The sequence below is a fragment of the Mauremys reevesii genome, linkage group 13 (assembly GCF_016161935.1).
Source record: "Mauremys reevesii isolate NIE-2019 linkage group 13, ASM1616193v1, whole genome shotgun sequence".
NCBI lineage: Eukaryota > Metazoa > Chordata > Testudines > Geoemydidae > Mauremys > Mauremys reevesii.
Window position 1 is genome coordinate 9,551,099 of NC_052635.1, and position 15,500 is coordinate 9,566,598.

At 44.6% G+C, this 15,500-nt stretch overlaps 1 protein-coding gene across 1 annotated transcript; it reads left to right on the plus strand.

The window, feature by feature from the left end:
- The first annotated feature begins 6,641 nt into the window (after window positions 1-6,641).
- LOC120381231 (olfactory receptor 14A16-like) lies at window positions 6,642-7,577 on the plus strand. Its single transcript, XM_039499387.1, has one exon. It carries the CDS (start codon window positions 6,642-6,644, stop codon window positions 7,575-7,577), a length of 936 nt encoding a protein of 311 aa, XP_039355321.1.
- Window positions 7,578-15,500: the final 7,923 nt, after the last annotated feature.

Consider the following 15,500-nt stretch of genomic DNA (forward strand, 5'->3'; position numbering starts at 1 on the left):
CCTCACTTAGGACTAAATCAAGAATTGTCTGTCCTGTGCTGGGTTCCAGGACCCATTTAAGGTGTCAAGAAACTTTATTTCTATATTCCTTCCTGAGGTGATATATACCCAATCAATATAGGGATAACTGAAATCCCCCATTATTATTATTGAGGGTTTTTTGTTATTTTAATAGCCTCTCTAATCTCTCTGAGCATTTCACAGTCACTATCGCCATCCTGGTCAGGTGTTCGGTAGTACATCCCCAATGCTATGTTTTTATTATTCAAGCATGGAATTACTATCCATAGAGATTCTATGGTACAGTTTGGTTCATTTAAGACTTTTACTTCATTAGATTCTAAGTTTTCTTTCACATATAATGCTACTCCCCCACCAGCACAACCTGTTCTGTCCTTCTGATATATTTTGTACCGTGGTATTACTCTATCCCGTTGATTATCCTCATTCTACTGAGTTTCTGTGATGCCTATTATATCAATATCCAAGGCAGCAGGTCCAAACCCAACCTTGCCAGTGATGAGTAGGCTGATACTGCAGTCTGCCCCAGGGCGCGGGGCTAGACAATGACTGGCAGTAGCCATATACTGAGGGAAGGTGGGGATAGAGGATGGGAGTTCCCCAGGGAGGGTTTACCAGGGGGCAGCACCCCATGTAACAGGGCACCGGGGTCCAGGGAGGGACACGGGGGCCAGAGGACAGGTGGATCACCAGCCTGCAGAGTGCACTCCAGAGCTGAATAGAGTTAATTCCCAAAAGGAGGAGGCGCCGAAGGGGTGAGTCCACTTGTCTACAGATACCATTAGTAACTGTATTAAGGGTTAAGAACTGTAGACCTAGCCCAGGACCCCAGCTCCAGAAGTCATGGAATCACAGCAGAATCTCAGTTTTTTTATTTTTTTAAACAAAAGTAATTTTCTATTCTTCATGCACTGGAAAGCTAGAAACAATCCATAACTAAGATGATACCAAATGTAACCAATACATCTGCCTGAGTCTGCAGAGAATCTGATACAGTGAAAATGTTAACTCCAGATGGGGAGTTAACTCTACCACATGGATCAATTCTGGGAGATACAACCCAGTTTTTTACAGATGTGTCACCACTTCTCCCCACTCTTTCTGGGAGTACCTCTGAAGTTGCCTGCCTCATGCTGGAGAAGGTGCTTTCTCTGGGTGGGTGTCTGTGACTGGGCCTTTCCTCGCTCTCTGATCCCTCACCATCCCTGTTATGTTATCTAGCTGCCGCAGACCTAATGTGTATATATTCATCAGCCAATCTCCCAGCTGGGTTCCCACCTCACACATTTCTATAAACCATGATCTCAAGATCTTAGACTATTTCAGGATTATTAAAATGGGATGGAGGTTCTAAGCAATAAGAATCTCAAATACAGAAACAAACATAAAACTAGGGATCATGGTACAGATACTCAGGTCACATCAACTGGAATAGCTCCATAGCACTAGGCAAATTTACACCATCTAGGCATCTGGCCTCATTTACTCGACTGATACTGTGACAGATTTGGACAAGGTATGTGTGTGGGCAGGACTGATGTACAACAGATATGGATCTGGCCCCTTTGACTCCAATGGCACGACAGCTGATTTACACCACATGGGGATCTGACCCTTCTTATTGGTTCAGTCTCTCTGACATACCTACAGTGTGAAATAAACAGTTTTAAGGTGGCATACAGCATCACACCTGCAGTGTAATGTGCCTTTTATTTTTGTGTTCGTGTTCATAGAATTTCTGTAAGAAAGAAAGAAAAAGAAAGAAATCTGGGCCTTCCATCCCTACAAAAGTTGAAATTCAGATACAGAAAAATCTCCGCAATATTGAATTCCCCCAAAGTTCTGTCCCCAGTGGAAACGAATTGCTCTGTAGCCATTAAAAGTTACACTCTGGCAATTAATCCCATGGGGCAAAGAGCTAAGAACATGGGAACTGGATAGAAACTTTTGTCTTTCACTCAGTTCAGATTCACGGGCAAATAAAATGGACTTGAAATTGTTTTAGGGGACATATCCCCAGTTGGTGTCAATCAGCAGTAGCTCCAGTGGAGTTAATGAGGCCTGATTCTCAACTGTTGAAAACTGACATAGCTTCATCGCCTTTTTAGGGCCAGATCCCCAGCGAATGTAAAACAAAATCCCTCCATTGAAATCAAAGGGCCACATCTCCACTTGGTGTAAAAAGCCCTAACTCCTCTGAACTCCATGGAACTGTGTCAATTTACACCATTTTAGGACATTACTCTGAGCTTTTAGTGTTAGCCTCCAGGTACCTCTTAGTGACCAACATCAAACAGCCAGAGCAGCCTCAGTTGTGGGTTCCTGTGGTGGCTGCATCCCAAGAGCTGCTGACAAAATGCAGGAGAAAAAAAAGTTTCTACTTCCCCAGAGCTGTTTATGTGGCACTGATGAAGGAACAGGCTATTCCAGGCCTGCTGGGGCTTTGGTGCAACTGGGCTCTGAGCTGTTGTAGTCACATGTCTGTACTACCAATATCTATTCTATTCTGCAATCCCCTTGGGAACCACATGGGACTCAGCCCTGCTTTGTTTTTAATCCAGGCTCCTTTCAGGGATGCTGCCACCATGTGAGATTCAGGCTGGGTGCTCCTCCCCCTCTCTGGTGTTTAGGGTCAGCTAGGGCAGCTTGTCAAGGTGGATTGTTCCTGAGGTGAGATCAGATTCAGCTATTTAGCTCCAGACAACGTATATCCTGGGCTATGACTGTGTCTGAATCCTGCACAGGCAAGGATCAATTTCAGAGATGGGAGGGATTTCCAATCCCCAATCCCATTTACTCCTTCACATTTCAGCCAAGGCTGCCCAAAGAGAGGAGCATCAATCTGTGGAATGGCTTTCTGTCTGCTAGGAACTGCAGAGAGACCCAGCAACTCAGTGAATATCGCGAAGAGACTGGGAGAAAGCAGCTGGATAACACAGTGATGAATCATTATCGACAGGTGCAAAGACAGACAGTGACAGAAGAATCCTGGCAGTGGACTGCCCAATGCTTCTGAGGCTGGGAAACAGTCCACAAAGACCAACACTGTAAGTCTGCTATTTCAGTTAAATATGCTTGGGAGCTAATATACTGGAGCAATGTAATACTAGAACTATGAGTTACAATTGAAACTCTTTGAAACTTTTACTATCGTTTAATCAAATATCTAGAGCTGCTCATTTTTTTCAAGCATAAAAAATTCTATTTTCATTGAAATTGTAGAAACCAAGTCATTTTTTGGTTTTGTGAATCGAGAACCAAACAGTTGCTGGTAAAAAATGATGAAAACTGAAAAATGTTCACTGAGTTTTTTAAAAAAAAGAAAAAAAATTGAATAGATACATTGATTTTAAGGATAGCACAGACCTATCACTTTTTTTTTCAATTGAAAGCCCACTTTTCCTTTGAAATAATTTAAACAGAGAATATCTGAATTCCCCATATTGAAAACTAATATTTAAGCCAGTGGGCCAGCATTGATATTGTCCAATAACTCTCTGTTCCAATCACGTTTATTGCTCTTTCAAAAAGATTCTTGCAGAATGGTAAAACTGAGGAAGCGGCAATGTTAGTATCCTCAGAATATGTTTTATACATAACGGCATCTTTAAACTGAGGCACTGAGCATTGAAACCCCAAGCCAAAGCCTGTCTCTGCTCAATGACATAGAAGAGGGCAATGTGACTAGACCCCAGATCTCCTGTTCTAGCACCGTATCCTCTGTCCCACACTGATGCCCGCTAACCAGAAATACTCTTAACAGGTGGACAGCATAGAAACATAGTAAGACACAGCCTGTGTCCCGGAGAGCTTCCAACTGGAGTAGGCAGGACAGAGAAACATAGGGAGAAGAAATAGAGGTACAGGAAGACCCATGGTAACACAGCAAGTCAGTGGCAGAACCAAGAATAGAAACCAAGTCTCCTGATGGCCACTGAAAGGCAAAGGCCAGATATACAGTCACAGAGGGAAATTAAACAACATAGAAGTGGCTGAGTGATGCTATTAGCTCCTCATCACACAGCGATGGAAATGCAGCTGGGATTTGGTGCCACAGATCCACGGGCAGCTCCAGACCCCAGCACGCCAAGCACGTGCTTGGGGCGGCATGCTGCGGGGGGCGCCCTGCTGGTCACCGAGAGGGCAGCAGGCGGCTCCGGTGGACCTCCCGCAGGCGTCCCTGCGGAGGGTCTGCTGGTCCCGCGCGGCTTTGGTGGAACTGCGGGCCCAGCGGACCCTCCACTGGCACGCCTGCGGGAGGTCCACCGGAGCCGCGGGACCGGCGACCGGCAAAGCGCCTCCCGCGGCATGCTGCCGTGCTTGTGGCGGCGAAATGTCTAGAGCCGCCCCTGCATAGATCCGTTTTGGAAACAGGCAGCAGGCCGTCTCTGTTCTGTTGCAGTGGAACACTTACCACTGAGATGTAATTGAGGATGCTTTCTGAGTCCATGTCATATTTCTTCAGAAACTGGAAATCAGGCAGCATTTGCTTTTTAATACATTACCTCCACATCCAAGTTTGCATATTTCCCCAACAGGGGAAATAGCTTGGCTAGATCATTGGGGTGGGACGTGCTTTGCTCCATCCATCACACAGTATTTTATCAAGCCACATCCTGAGCCAGATCTTCAAATGGTGTAAACTGATGCAACTCCATTGACATTAAGGGAGCCATGCCAATTTACACTCGTGTGTTATTTTGCCATTCCTAGTCAGTGGCAGTGAAGAATGCTGTGCACCTTTCACATTCCTACAGTGAGATATTCCTGAGGGAAATCAGGGCCATACTTTGGGTGTAGATGTAACCCCGACCATTGTCTTTGTTCTTCCCTGCACATTCATCACACAATGAACTGAGGAAGAAAATGTCCAAACAAACCACCCTGACCGAGTTCCTTCTCCTGGGATGCTCTGACATTCAGGAGCTGCAGATTTTACACTTCTTGGTGTTTCTAGTGATTTACCTGGCAGCCCTGATGGTCAATCTTCTGATCATCACAGCCATAGCCCTCGACCACCATCTTCACACCCCCAGTTTTCTTTTGAAATCATTTAAATGAAAAATATCTGAATATTCCAGATTGGAAACTTTGATTTCAACCACCTTGGGAATATTAACATTATCCAGTAATAGTAAAATTTGAACCCAGGCACTCTATTGCAACTGCGTATATTTCTGTTTCAAAGGTACACTTATTGAATGGCAATACTGAGTAAGCAGCAAAGTTGGTAGCCCACAGCATATTCATTAATCTTACTAGTGCCTTAGATGGGGAAAAGTGAATTCAGGTCCCAGCCAAAGCCTGTCTCTCTTAACCCTGCCCCCGGACATAGAGGAGGTGAATAGGGTTAGAACCTAGATCTCCTGCTCTAGAGATGTATCTTCCATCCCACACTGCTGCCGACTAAACACATATGCTGTAAATGGGAACATACATATAAGAAGACACAGCCCATCCCCCCCCCCCAGAGCTCACAGTCCAAGCAGACCAGGCAGAGAAAGGGTCGGAGGGGAAACAGAGGCACAGGGGGGAAGTGACTGGCTCAGGGTCACAGAGCAGGTCAGCGGCAGAGACAAAAATAGACCCCAAGTCTCCTGATGGTCAGTGACCCACACAGACATAAAATGACAGAGGTAAACATTTCAGCAAAGAGGTAGCTGAGCGATGCTACTACCCCATTGTTACACTTAGACTGAAGTGGGATCTTGTGTCACAAATCAATACGTATGCAGCTAGCAGGTCATCTATGTGGCGCTGCAGTGGAATCACTAAAGACAAGCTCTCATACACGATGCTGAGCAAGTCTATGTCATATTTCCCCAGAGGGTGGATATCAGGCTGTGTTGGCAGGCTGTTTGTAGCAAGAGAGGATCCAGCTTGCCTAGAATGTTGCATTGGGTTGTATTTTGATCCATCCTTCACACAGCATTTTATCAAGCCACATCCTGGGGCAGATCATTAGATGGTGCAAACTGCAGTGGGGGAGGTTTAGGTTGGATATTTGGAAAAACTTTTTCACTCAGAGAGTGGTGAAATACTGGAATGTGTTACTTAAGGAGGTGGTGGAATCTCCTTCCTTAGAAGTTTTTAAGGTCAGGCTTGACAAAGCCCTGGCTGGGATGATTTAGTTGGGAATTGGTCCTGCTCTGAGCAGGGGGTTGGACTAGATACCTCCTGAGGTCCCTTCCAACCCTGATATTGTAGGTAATAATTGGAGATATACCAATCTCCTAGAACTGGAAGAGACCTTGAAAGGTCATGGAGTCCAGCCCCCTGCCTTCACTAGCAGGACCAATTTTTGCCCCAGATCCCTAAGTGCCCTCCTCAAGGATTGAACTCACAATCGTGGGTTTAGCAGGCCAATGCTCAAACCACTGATCTATCCCTCCCCCATATGATGCAGTGCCATTGACTTTAAGGGAGCCATGTCAATTTGCACATGTGTGATAACTCAAACACTCCTAGTTAAATAGCAGTGATGAGTGCTGGGCATAGTTGACACTCACATCATGAGATATTGCTGCGGGGAATCAGGGCCACTCTCTCTCGCATTCTAATCCCCACCACTGTCTATGTCCTTCCCTCCACAGCCATCACACAATGAACTGAGAAAGAAAATGTCCAACCAAACCACCCTGACTGAGTTCCTTCTCTTGGGATTCTCTGATGTTCGGGAGATGCAGATTTTACATATTGTGATGTTCCTGGTGATTTACCTGGTAGGCCTGATGGGGAATCTTCTCATCATCACAGCTGTAGTCCTCAACCACCATCTTCACACCCCCATGTATTTCTTCCTGGTGAATCTGTCTATCCTAGACTTTGGCTCCATCTCCGTTACTATCCCCAAATCCATGGCCAACTCCCTCATGAACACCAGGGTGATTTCTTATCCTGGATGTGTCACCCAAGTCTTTCTCTTTATCCTCTTCAGTGCAACTGATCTTGCCTTACTCACCATCATGGCATACGACCGATATGTTGCCATCTGCCAACCACTGCACTATGAGAGAGTGATGAACAGGAGAGCTTGTGTCCAAATGGCTGCCAGTGCCTGGATTACTGGTATTGTCTACTCTGCCCTGCACACTGGCAACACCTTCAGGTTACCCTTCTGCCAGTCCGATGTCATCAACCAGTTCTTCTGTGAAATCCCCCAGCTACTCAAGCTCACCTGCTCTGACTCGTACCTCAGTGAAATTGGGGCTATTGCCTTTAGTATATTTTTAGGTTCAAACTGCTTTGTTTTTATAATTGTGTCTTATGTTCACATCTTCAAAGCAGTGCTGAGAATCCCTTCTGAGCAGGGCCGAGGTAAAGCCTTCTCCACCTGCCTCCCTCACCTCACTGTGGTCTCTTTGTTACTTTGCACTGGCTTCTTTGAGTACATGAAACCCACCTCCAGCTCAGCATCAAATATGGATCTCATGATGGGTGTTCTATATTCCCTGGTGCCTCCAATAATGAATCCAATCATCTACAGCATCAGGAACAAGGAGATCAAAGCTGCATTAAAGAAACTGATTGTGTGGAGGTTAATTAGCAAGAATTAAATTGTCCATCATTAGTACTTGATTGAGATTTCATTCTGAGCTTCTTTATGGATATAATCATCTGATGACAAAATTGTCCCCTTGAGAAAATAGGGTGCAATCTGTTTATGAAATCATAAAATCCGGACTAACTCCACTCAAGTAAAATGAGTTAATTTAGAATTACATCACTGTAAAAAAGATCAAAATCTTAATATCTATCCATAAATGTACACACACACCCTTCTATCTGTCTTATACTGCTAACATCACCTTGCTATCTGAGCATGTTGCACAGAATATCAATAGCCATAGCTAAGTCACTAGTGGACTTCATGAATTTTCTTGTGCTTCTCCTTTTTCGGGGGATAAAAATTGTGATCGGGTTATGAGAGGTTTGGCTTTTTTGTTTGCTTGGTTGTTTCTTTTTCATGTTGTTTCATTTTATTTATTCATTGCTTGGCTTGCTTCTTTGTTCCAGGTGACTTTTGGGGAATAGGAATTTGCAGGGTGGAATATGTTTGATTAAATCTGGATATCCATTTATTTTGTCATCTATTCAATGTGTCAATGTCATAATGTCTTTTAAAGGATTTTCTGGGTGACTTAAATTTTCCTTTCCCTAATGGTGAAAAATAAAAAAAAAGGTTATGTAGGTTTATGGATACCTGAGTTCCTGTTTAAATGATTGTTAATGCTGATGGGATTTTATTGTCTTATTTATGATGTGATAGGGCACCTACTCCTTATAAAAGTATGTATATTATCTTTTTTAAAAATAAGTAAATAAATATTGTATTCTTCTTGCTATGGTGAAAAGGCATTTTGGAAGAGAAAACTATTGCAATGTTTCCTAAAGACAAATAATCATAAATGTTTATCCTACCATACAACTGCAGTGATTGATCTGGAATTGCTCATATTTTTTCTTATGTTACACTTTGTTCCTACAGTGGTAAGTAAATTGTACTTTGTATAGTGAAGTCTGGGCTAGTCATTCAACTTACTACTGGTCACAGCTCCTGTGGGAAGAACTGCAGGTAGGGTGACCAGACGTCCCAATTTTATCGGGACTGTCCCGATATTTGCTTGTTTGTCCCGCGTCCCGACCAATGTTAGGTCGGGACACGGGACAAACAAGCAAAGGCTCCGGAGCCCGAAGGGCTCGCGCCCTCCCCTGCCCGGACTCCGCCCCCTCCTTCCCCCATTGGATCCTTCCCCAAATCCTCGCCCCCATCCCCGCCCTCTCACTGCCCCATTGTCTCCCTCCCCTTTCCCTGGTGAACCTAGTTTAAAGCCCTCCTCACTAGGTTAGCCAGCTTGCTTGCAAAAATGCTCTTTCGTCTCTTTGTTAGGTGGAGCCCATCTCTGCCTAGCACTCCTCCTTCTTGGAACACCCTCCTATGGTCAAAGAATCCAAAGCCTTCTCTCTGACATCACCTGCATAGCCATTTGTTGACTTCCACGATTCAACAGTCTCTACCCAGGCCTTTTCCTCCCACAGGGAGGATGAATGAGAACACCACTTGCACCTCAAACTCCTTTATCCTTCTTCCCAGAGCCACGCAGTCTGCAGTGATCTGCTTAAGGTCATTCTTGGCAGTGTCATTGGAGCTCATGTGGAGAAGCAGAAAGGGGTAGCAACCTTAGGGCTTGATGAGTCTCGGCAGTCTCTCCGTCACATCATGAATCCCAGCTCCTGGCAAGCAGCAGACCTCTCTGTTTTGCCAGTTGGGGCAGCAGATAGGTGACTCAGTTCCCCTGAGGAGAGAGTCTCCCACCACCATCACTTGTCTCCTTCTCTTGGGAGCAGTGGTCGTGGAACCCCCATCCCTAGGACAGTGCATTTCATGCCTTCCAGTCGTGGAGTCTCCTTCTGCTCCCTTCCCTCAGATGTATCATCTATTCCACTCTCCACATTAGTACCTGTGGAGAGAACATGAAAATGGTTGCTCACCAATATCTCCATTGCTGGTACATGGACGCTCTTCTTCTGGAGGTCACATGTTGCTAAATTTCTTCACCCTCCTTCTCTCCCGGCTGTGCAGCCTGCTCTGATTCTTCAGAATGTTGTGCCCATAGAAGCATATCCTGACATCTGTCCAGGACATCTTCACTTTCTTATATGCAACACAGGGTCGATACTTGTTTCTCCAGACCTTGAAACTTCTTTTCCAATATGGAGACCAGCTTGCACTTGGTACAGACAAAGTCACTTCTGTCCTGTGGAAGAAAGGCAAACATGGCATATCCTATGCAGGTAACAACAGCTGAACGCTCACCATCCTTATTACCTTCCTTCTAGGAGCTTCCTTAGCTGTTGCAGTAACTACTCAGAGAAGCCTGCAAGACGAAAGCATCAGTGTGCTCTCCCCAGGTGAACTCCCAGGCAAACTCCCTCTCATAGACACATAGACTCATAGACTTAAGATCAGAAGGGACCATTATGAACATCTAGTCTGACCTCCTGCATAATGCACCTGCACAATGCAAGCCACAGAATCTCACCCACCTATTCCTGGAATAACCCCCTAAACTATGTCTGAGTTATTGAAGTCCTCAAATTGTGGTTTAAAGACATCAAGGTGCAGAGAATCCTCCAGCAAGTGACCCATGCCCCATGCTGCAGAGGAAGGCGAAAAACCTCCAGGGCCTCTGCCAATCTGCCCTGGAGGAAAATTCCTTCCCAACCCCAAATATGGTGATTGGTTAAAGCCTGAGCATGTGGGCAAAACTCACCAGCCAGCACCCAGGAAAGAATTATCTGTAGTAACTCAGATCCCACCCCATCTAACACCCTATCACAGACAACTGGGCATACTTACCTGCTAATAATCAAAGATCAATTAATTGCCAAAATTAGGCTATCCCATCATACCATCCCCTCCATAAACTTATCAAGCTTAGTCTTTAAGCCTCTGTTAGCCTCCGCTGTTTGCCGCTCATCTGATTCGCTGCTGACTGCCTCTTTATAACAGTCAGGCCCTCTCAAGACCCACCTGGAACAAAGAACTCCCAATTCACACTTTTCAAAGAATCAAGCACACGGTGAAACTGACAAACTGTCCCTGCAACAGACACTCAGATACTCACCAACACAGCCCCCCTAATGCAGCACTTAGTGTACCTCCTCTTGGACAGATCCCAGGCAAACTCCCTCTGTTAGTCTGGAATCACTGGAGTCAGTCCAGTTTCATACAGGTGTAACAGAGAACAGGATCCTGTCCAATATTTTCTTCCAACATGTTGAACTTCTTATGGGAGCTAGGTTCCAATATGAACATGAAGACTCAAATATTTATTGTGTGAAGAGCTGCATGTTGCAAACTTTCAAGTCTGATCCTCTCAATCCATCTGGTTGAGAAGGAGCAAGTGGAGTGACAAAGTGATGGGCCCTAGAGGGATTTAAACTGACGTTAATCTCTGCTGCTTGGGACAAGCTTCCTCCGTTGGAACGTTGCTGGTAGCTCTGCTTCGCTGTTTGTCCCCCTCTAGTGACAAGATCACATAGAAATGATGAGTCTTCTGCAGACTTTCAGCTGTGGGAGCTGGTTCTTCAGCACCAGCAGTATAGCACGTGCTTGCAGATCTGGCACTGGTGGGCCAACATGGATCTTTCAGAAGCACCCTGTCAACTGAATGAAATCTGTTTGAAAAGCCAATGAATAAATGTCCCAGATTGTTCTCAAGACCTTGGCATTTCATCTTATTTTAAACTGATCTCGGGAGGGGGGCAGATCCCTTCCCCTCTGGATGAGCTCTGCCTGCATTGTGTTCCTCAAGGTAAAGCAGCAGGTGAGAGTGAGCAGGAGAAAATATCAAACAGTAAAACGTGTGAGACTCTTTTCATTGGATATAAATAAACCAGTAGTTAGCTTCACTGAAACCAGTGGCCATGGCTCTCCTTTTACCTTGGCTTTGATCCAACATCAAATGTAATCTCTCCTTTTCAAGCTATTCCACTGTGGATAAATAAAATGCCTGTGTGCCAGAAGGAGAGACAGAACAACCACCAAGAGATTGTCTGTCAGCAGCTCTAAACAGCCTGTGCTCCACTTCCCATGCCCTGCTGTGGACAGCACCATGGGAAATCCCACCTTAAGGGTTTGACAGGGAGCAGCCCCATGACTCCTGTTTGGTTTCTTGCCCTATAAACCCAAGGGGCTTTCTGGGAAACATCCAGGCAACAGTGTGGATCTTCTGTTGTTGCTAAGACTGTTCCTTCTCCTTGCTGTAGAGCTTCTGGCCTGACCTCAGCTTCTTTCAGACTCTGCCTCCTGACTCGAACCCTGAAACCTGACTTGGACTCTGACTCTTGGTATTGATACTGGCCTGGAACTAACCAGAAACTCCTTGGCTACTCCTAGCCTGAGGTTTACCCTGGCTCTGACCCTTGGTGCTCACTGCCCTTAGCAGAATCCCGACGAAGACTAGGTAGCCTGGTGCTTAGAGCACTGAGGTGGGAGACTGGAAATCCAGAGCCTCTACACCAGTGATTTTCTTTTCAAAGTATTTTTCCACTGTTGAACAGCTTCAGCAGGAGAGACTGAGAGAGACCCTTGCCAGTCACTTGGGAACTCTCCGGAAAGCTTTTAGATCCCTGTTCAAATCTTTCTGGCTCCTTATGCAGTGGGGGACTGAGCACCCTCACTGCAGGGTTAAAAGTTATAGGAGAGATTCTCCTCTTCTCTCCCTCCCCCCACCCCCACCGTGGGCCTGTTTTGTGTGAGTTTGCATCCAGAGCCCAGTCTGCTAAGCAAGCTCTGAACATGCCTTCCTCATCGGGCCTCGCAAGTGAATTAAGGGGAGGGACGCCAATTTTCCCTGGGTTCATGCATCACTGTGGGGCTTTGGTGTCCAGGTGCCTACAGTGCAGGCAGAAACAGGAGTCCAGATAATGTCTTACTGCAGAAATGTAGGCACCTAGTGTGTTTAGACACCTACAGTGTTAAGGTTGGAGGGTCAGTTGGAGGGTCTCACTGTCTCCTCTAACTCATTCTTCCTTTGCTCTGACTCCATATTCTCCCTTGTCTGAGGGCTCAGGCCTCACTGTGCAAATTGCTGGCACCTCCATCTCTCTTGGTTCCCAGGAGTATGAGAGAGACATGCTGACACTTTCTCCTCTTTATCCCACACCCACAGCTAAACGCTGCTCCTCTGCCAATCGAGATGAGTGGGACAACCCCCTGCAGCCCTGGCCCAGACCAGCTGCCTCTCCCAAGTACTCAGAGTGAATCTCCACATGATTCTGAGACCCTCTGGAACTTTACAAGAATTGGGAAAAAAGCAATTATCCAAACTGAGGCAGCTTCATATGGCACCAGCCTCTCCTACGCTCCTGACTCCTGTGAGTAACCCATGCTCAGGAAAGTGGTACCTTTAAATGCGGTGGAGGTGCTGGTGTAAATAAGGACTTCTGCAGTGAGGCTGGCTAGCCTGGACTGGGGTGTGAAAGGGCTCAGTGTTACATTTCAGCCCTGCAAAGCAACCAGCTCATCTTGTGGTTGTACAACACCTGGAGCAACAGGGTCCTGGGCCATGATTGGGGACCTTGGTTGATTGTACAATGCAAGTAATCAATTATATTTGTAATGTCAGCAGTAAAAGTAGCAGGGATTTTTTTGTCCCATACAACATTTTGATTAAAATTTCAACTTTTGATCCAAAAATAATATTTGTTTCTGCTGAAAACTAAAAAACAAAATCAACAACAAAACCCCCATTGGTATGAAAGTGAAAAAAAAACTTTAGCTGAAAACGTATTTAACCCACCAACCATTAGTTGAAAAACTAATTTTCAGACTCTTTTTTTTTTCTTTCAGGTTTTCCAATAAAAAATCAAAACCTTTTTGAGGAAACCTCATATTTTATATGAAACTGTTCTTTAGTTAAGATCCCAAATGTCTTTCAGAAAAAGATTTCATAGAAACTTTGTGACCAGCCCCAGTCATGAGGTGTAAGCAGGGAGATCTCATGTAATTTAGAAAGTTGTCTGCATCAGGGCTGTTGTCTGTGCCATTGACACAGAGGACACAGCAATAACTCTCTAGACTCAGTCATTTAAATCTCTTGACAAGCACTGTCAGGGGAGACACAGCCTTTTCCTGAAAAGGTCCAAAATGAGCAAGCATCTCCATTTCATAAGGAGCATATACCACCACATGAAATTGTGGCTTGTGCTCATCATTAAAACAGCCATACATCATCAGACCAATGGTCCATCTAGCTCAGTATTGTAGCCCTGAAGATTAATCTGTTGGTCTGTATAAAATGTCTTTTTGATAAAAGTGTGTAGGCTTTATAGATTATAGCGCTGAAAGCAACCTTTAGGACCCTTACTCAGAAAAGTAATAATAGAATACAAACCTACGCAAATGTCTGGGGACCTTTGAATGTCTGAAGACCTTTCACCTAGTAAAGGGTGGAAAGTGGGGATTTCTGCCCACAAATCTAACAAGTACACCACAGATGCGTACATATATGTCACTCATACGCACATAAATGTTAGCCTATGAGAATGGGTACCCTAACATTTCCGTGGGGGAAAGACAAATTTGGGCATAGGAGGAAGGATTTCTCCCTATAAAAAGGGTGACAATCCACCATTCGGTAGGCGATACATCCATCTTTCTATCTTCCGTCATCTCATCTTGTCTCCCCTATGAAGGCTGTCAATTACTGATGGTATTTCTTTTCACAGCTGTAAGTATAAAGGAATCTAATTTCTGCTTTATCTTTTAAAAGCATTTAGTTTATAGAGGTAAACTTATACTCAGTCTTTTTATTATTCCCTTTTTTAAATAAGTGTGAAACCACACCCAAGTGTCTATTGCACAAAGTAAATTTGTCATAGGTATATCTCTTATAGAACTGTGATATTTGTAACTTTGTAATCTCAAACTGCTTTTAACATTTACTTATTGTTTCATTGATTTTAAATAAAAGGTCTTAAAGACTAATTTTGTCTCCGTGTAAGTTCCTGTCATATACCCCAATCTCCTTGTATAAATTCAGTGAAGCCTGATTTAAGATGAACTCTTATCTTCTGATCACGCATATTGGCAAACCATACCCATATTATTAATATTGATTAATTATTACTAACATTACTAATTAATTAGAAAATTAATTATCAAATAAAACTAAATTAAGTGGATAAACTCCACTGACCCTACTAACCCCCCGCAAATCAGGCTACAGTCTCTGTCTTCTTGACAGTAGGCAATGCCAGTGGCTTCGGAGGGAATGAACAGAACAGAGCAATTTTTGTGTGATCCATCTCAGCTTCTGGCACATGGGGCTCTTTAGCACAACAATCCAAGTTGTGATGAAAACTCAGAGTTAAATCTGAGCTCTGGCACCTGAATCCTGCTCATCAAACTCTGAAAAATGAGAGAGGTCATCACTTCAAGCTGCAAACATCCTGGAGTTCTATGTAAGCACTATGCCCCCTACTGCTCCTGATTAGCATTGATTTTTGCTCCTAGCATCCATGGCTACCAACCGTTATTTTTTTTCCCATTTAGATTTTTAATTTGTCCCAGGCCCATCTTATTTTGCATTAAGCAACAGATTCTAAGCTTTATACAATTCTCTGTGGGCTCTTATGTTATGCTTATCACTGTAGCATCTATTAGAAGTCAAGGCTTGAGTTTGTCCAGCTCTCCAAATTGTGTAACCATCTACCCCCGTGTAAAGTGGATGAGTATAGACTGTTCTCAGTGGTACCAGATGACAGAACAAGTAGTAATGGTCTTAAGTTGCAGTGCGGGAGGTTTAGGTTGGATATTAGGAAAAACATTTCACTAGGAGCGTGGTGAAGCACTGGAATGGGTTACCTAGGGAGGTGGTGGAATCTCCTTCCTTAGAGGTTTTTAAGCCCTGGCTGGGATGATTTAGTTGGGAATTGATCCTGCTTTGAGTGGGGGGTTGGACTAGATGACC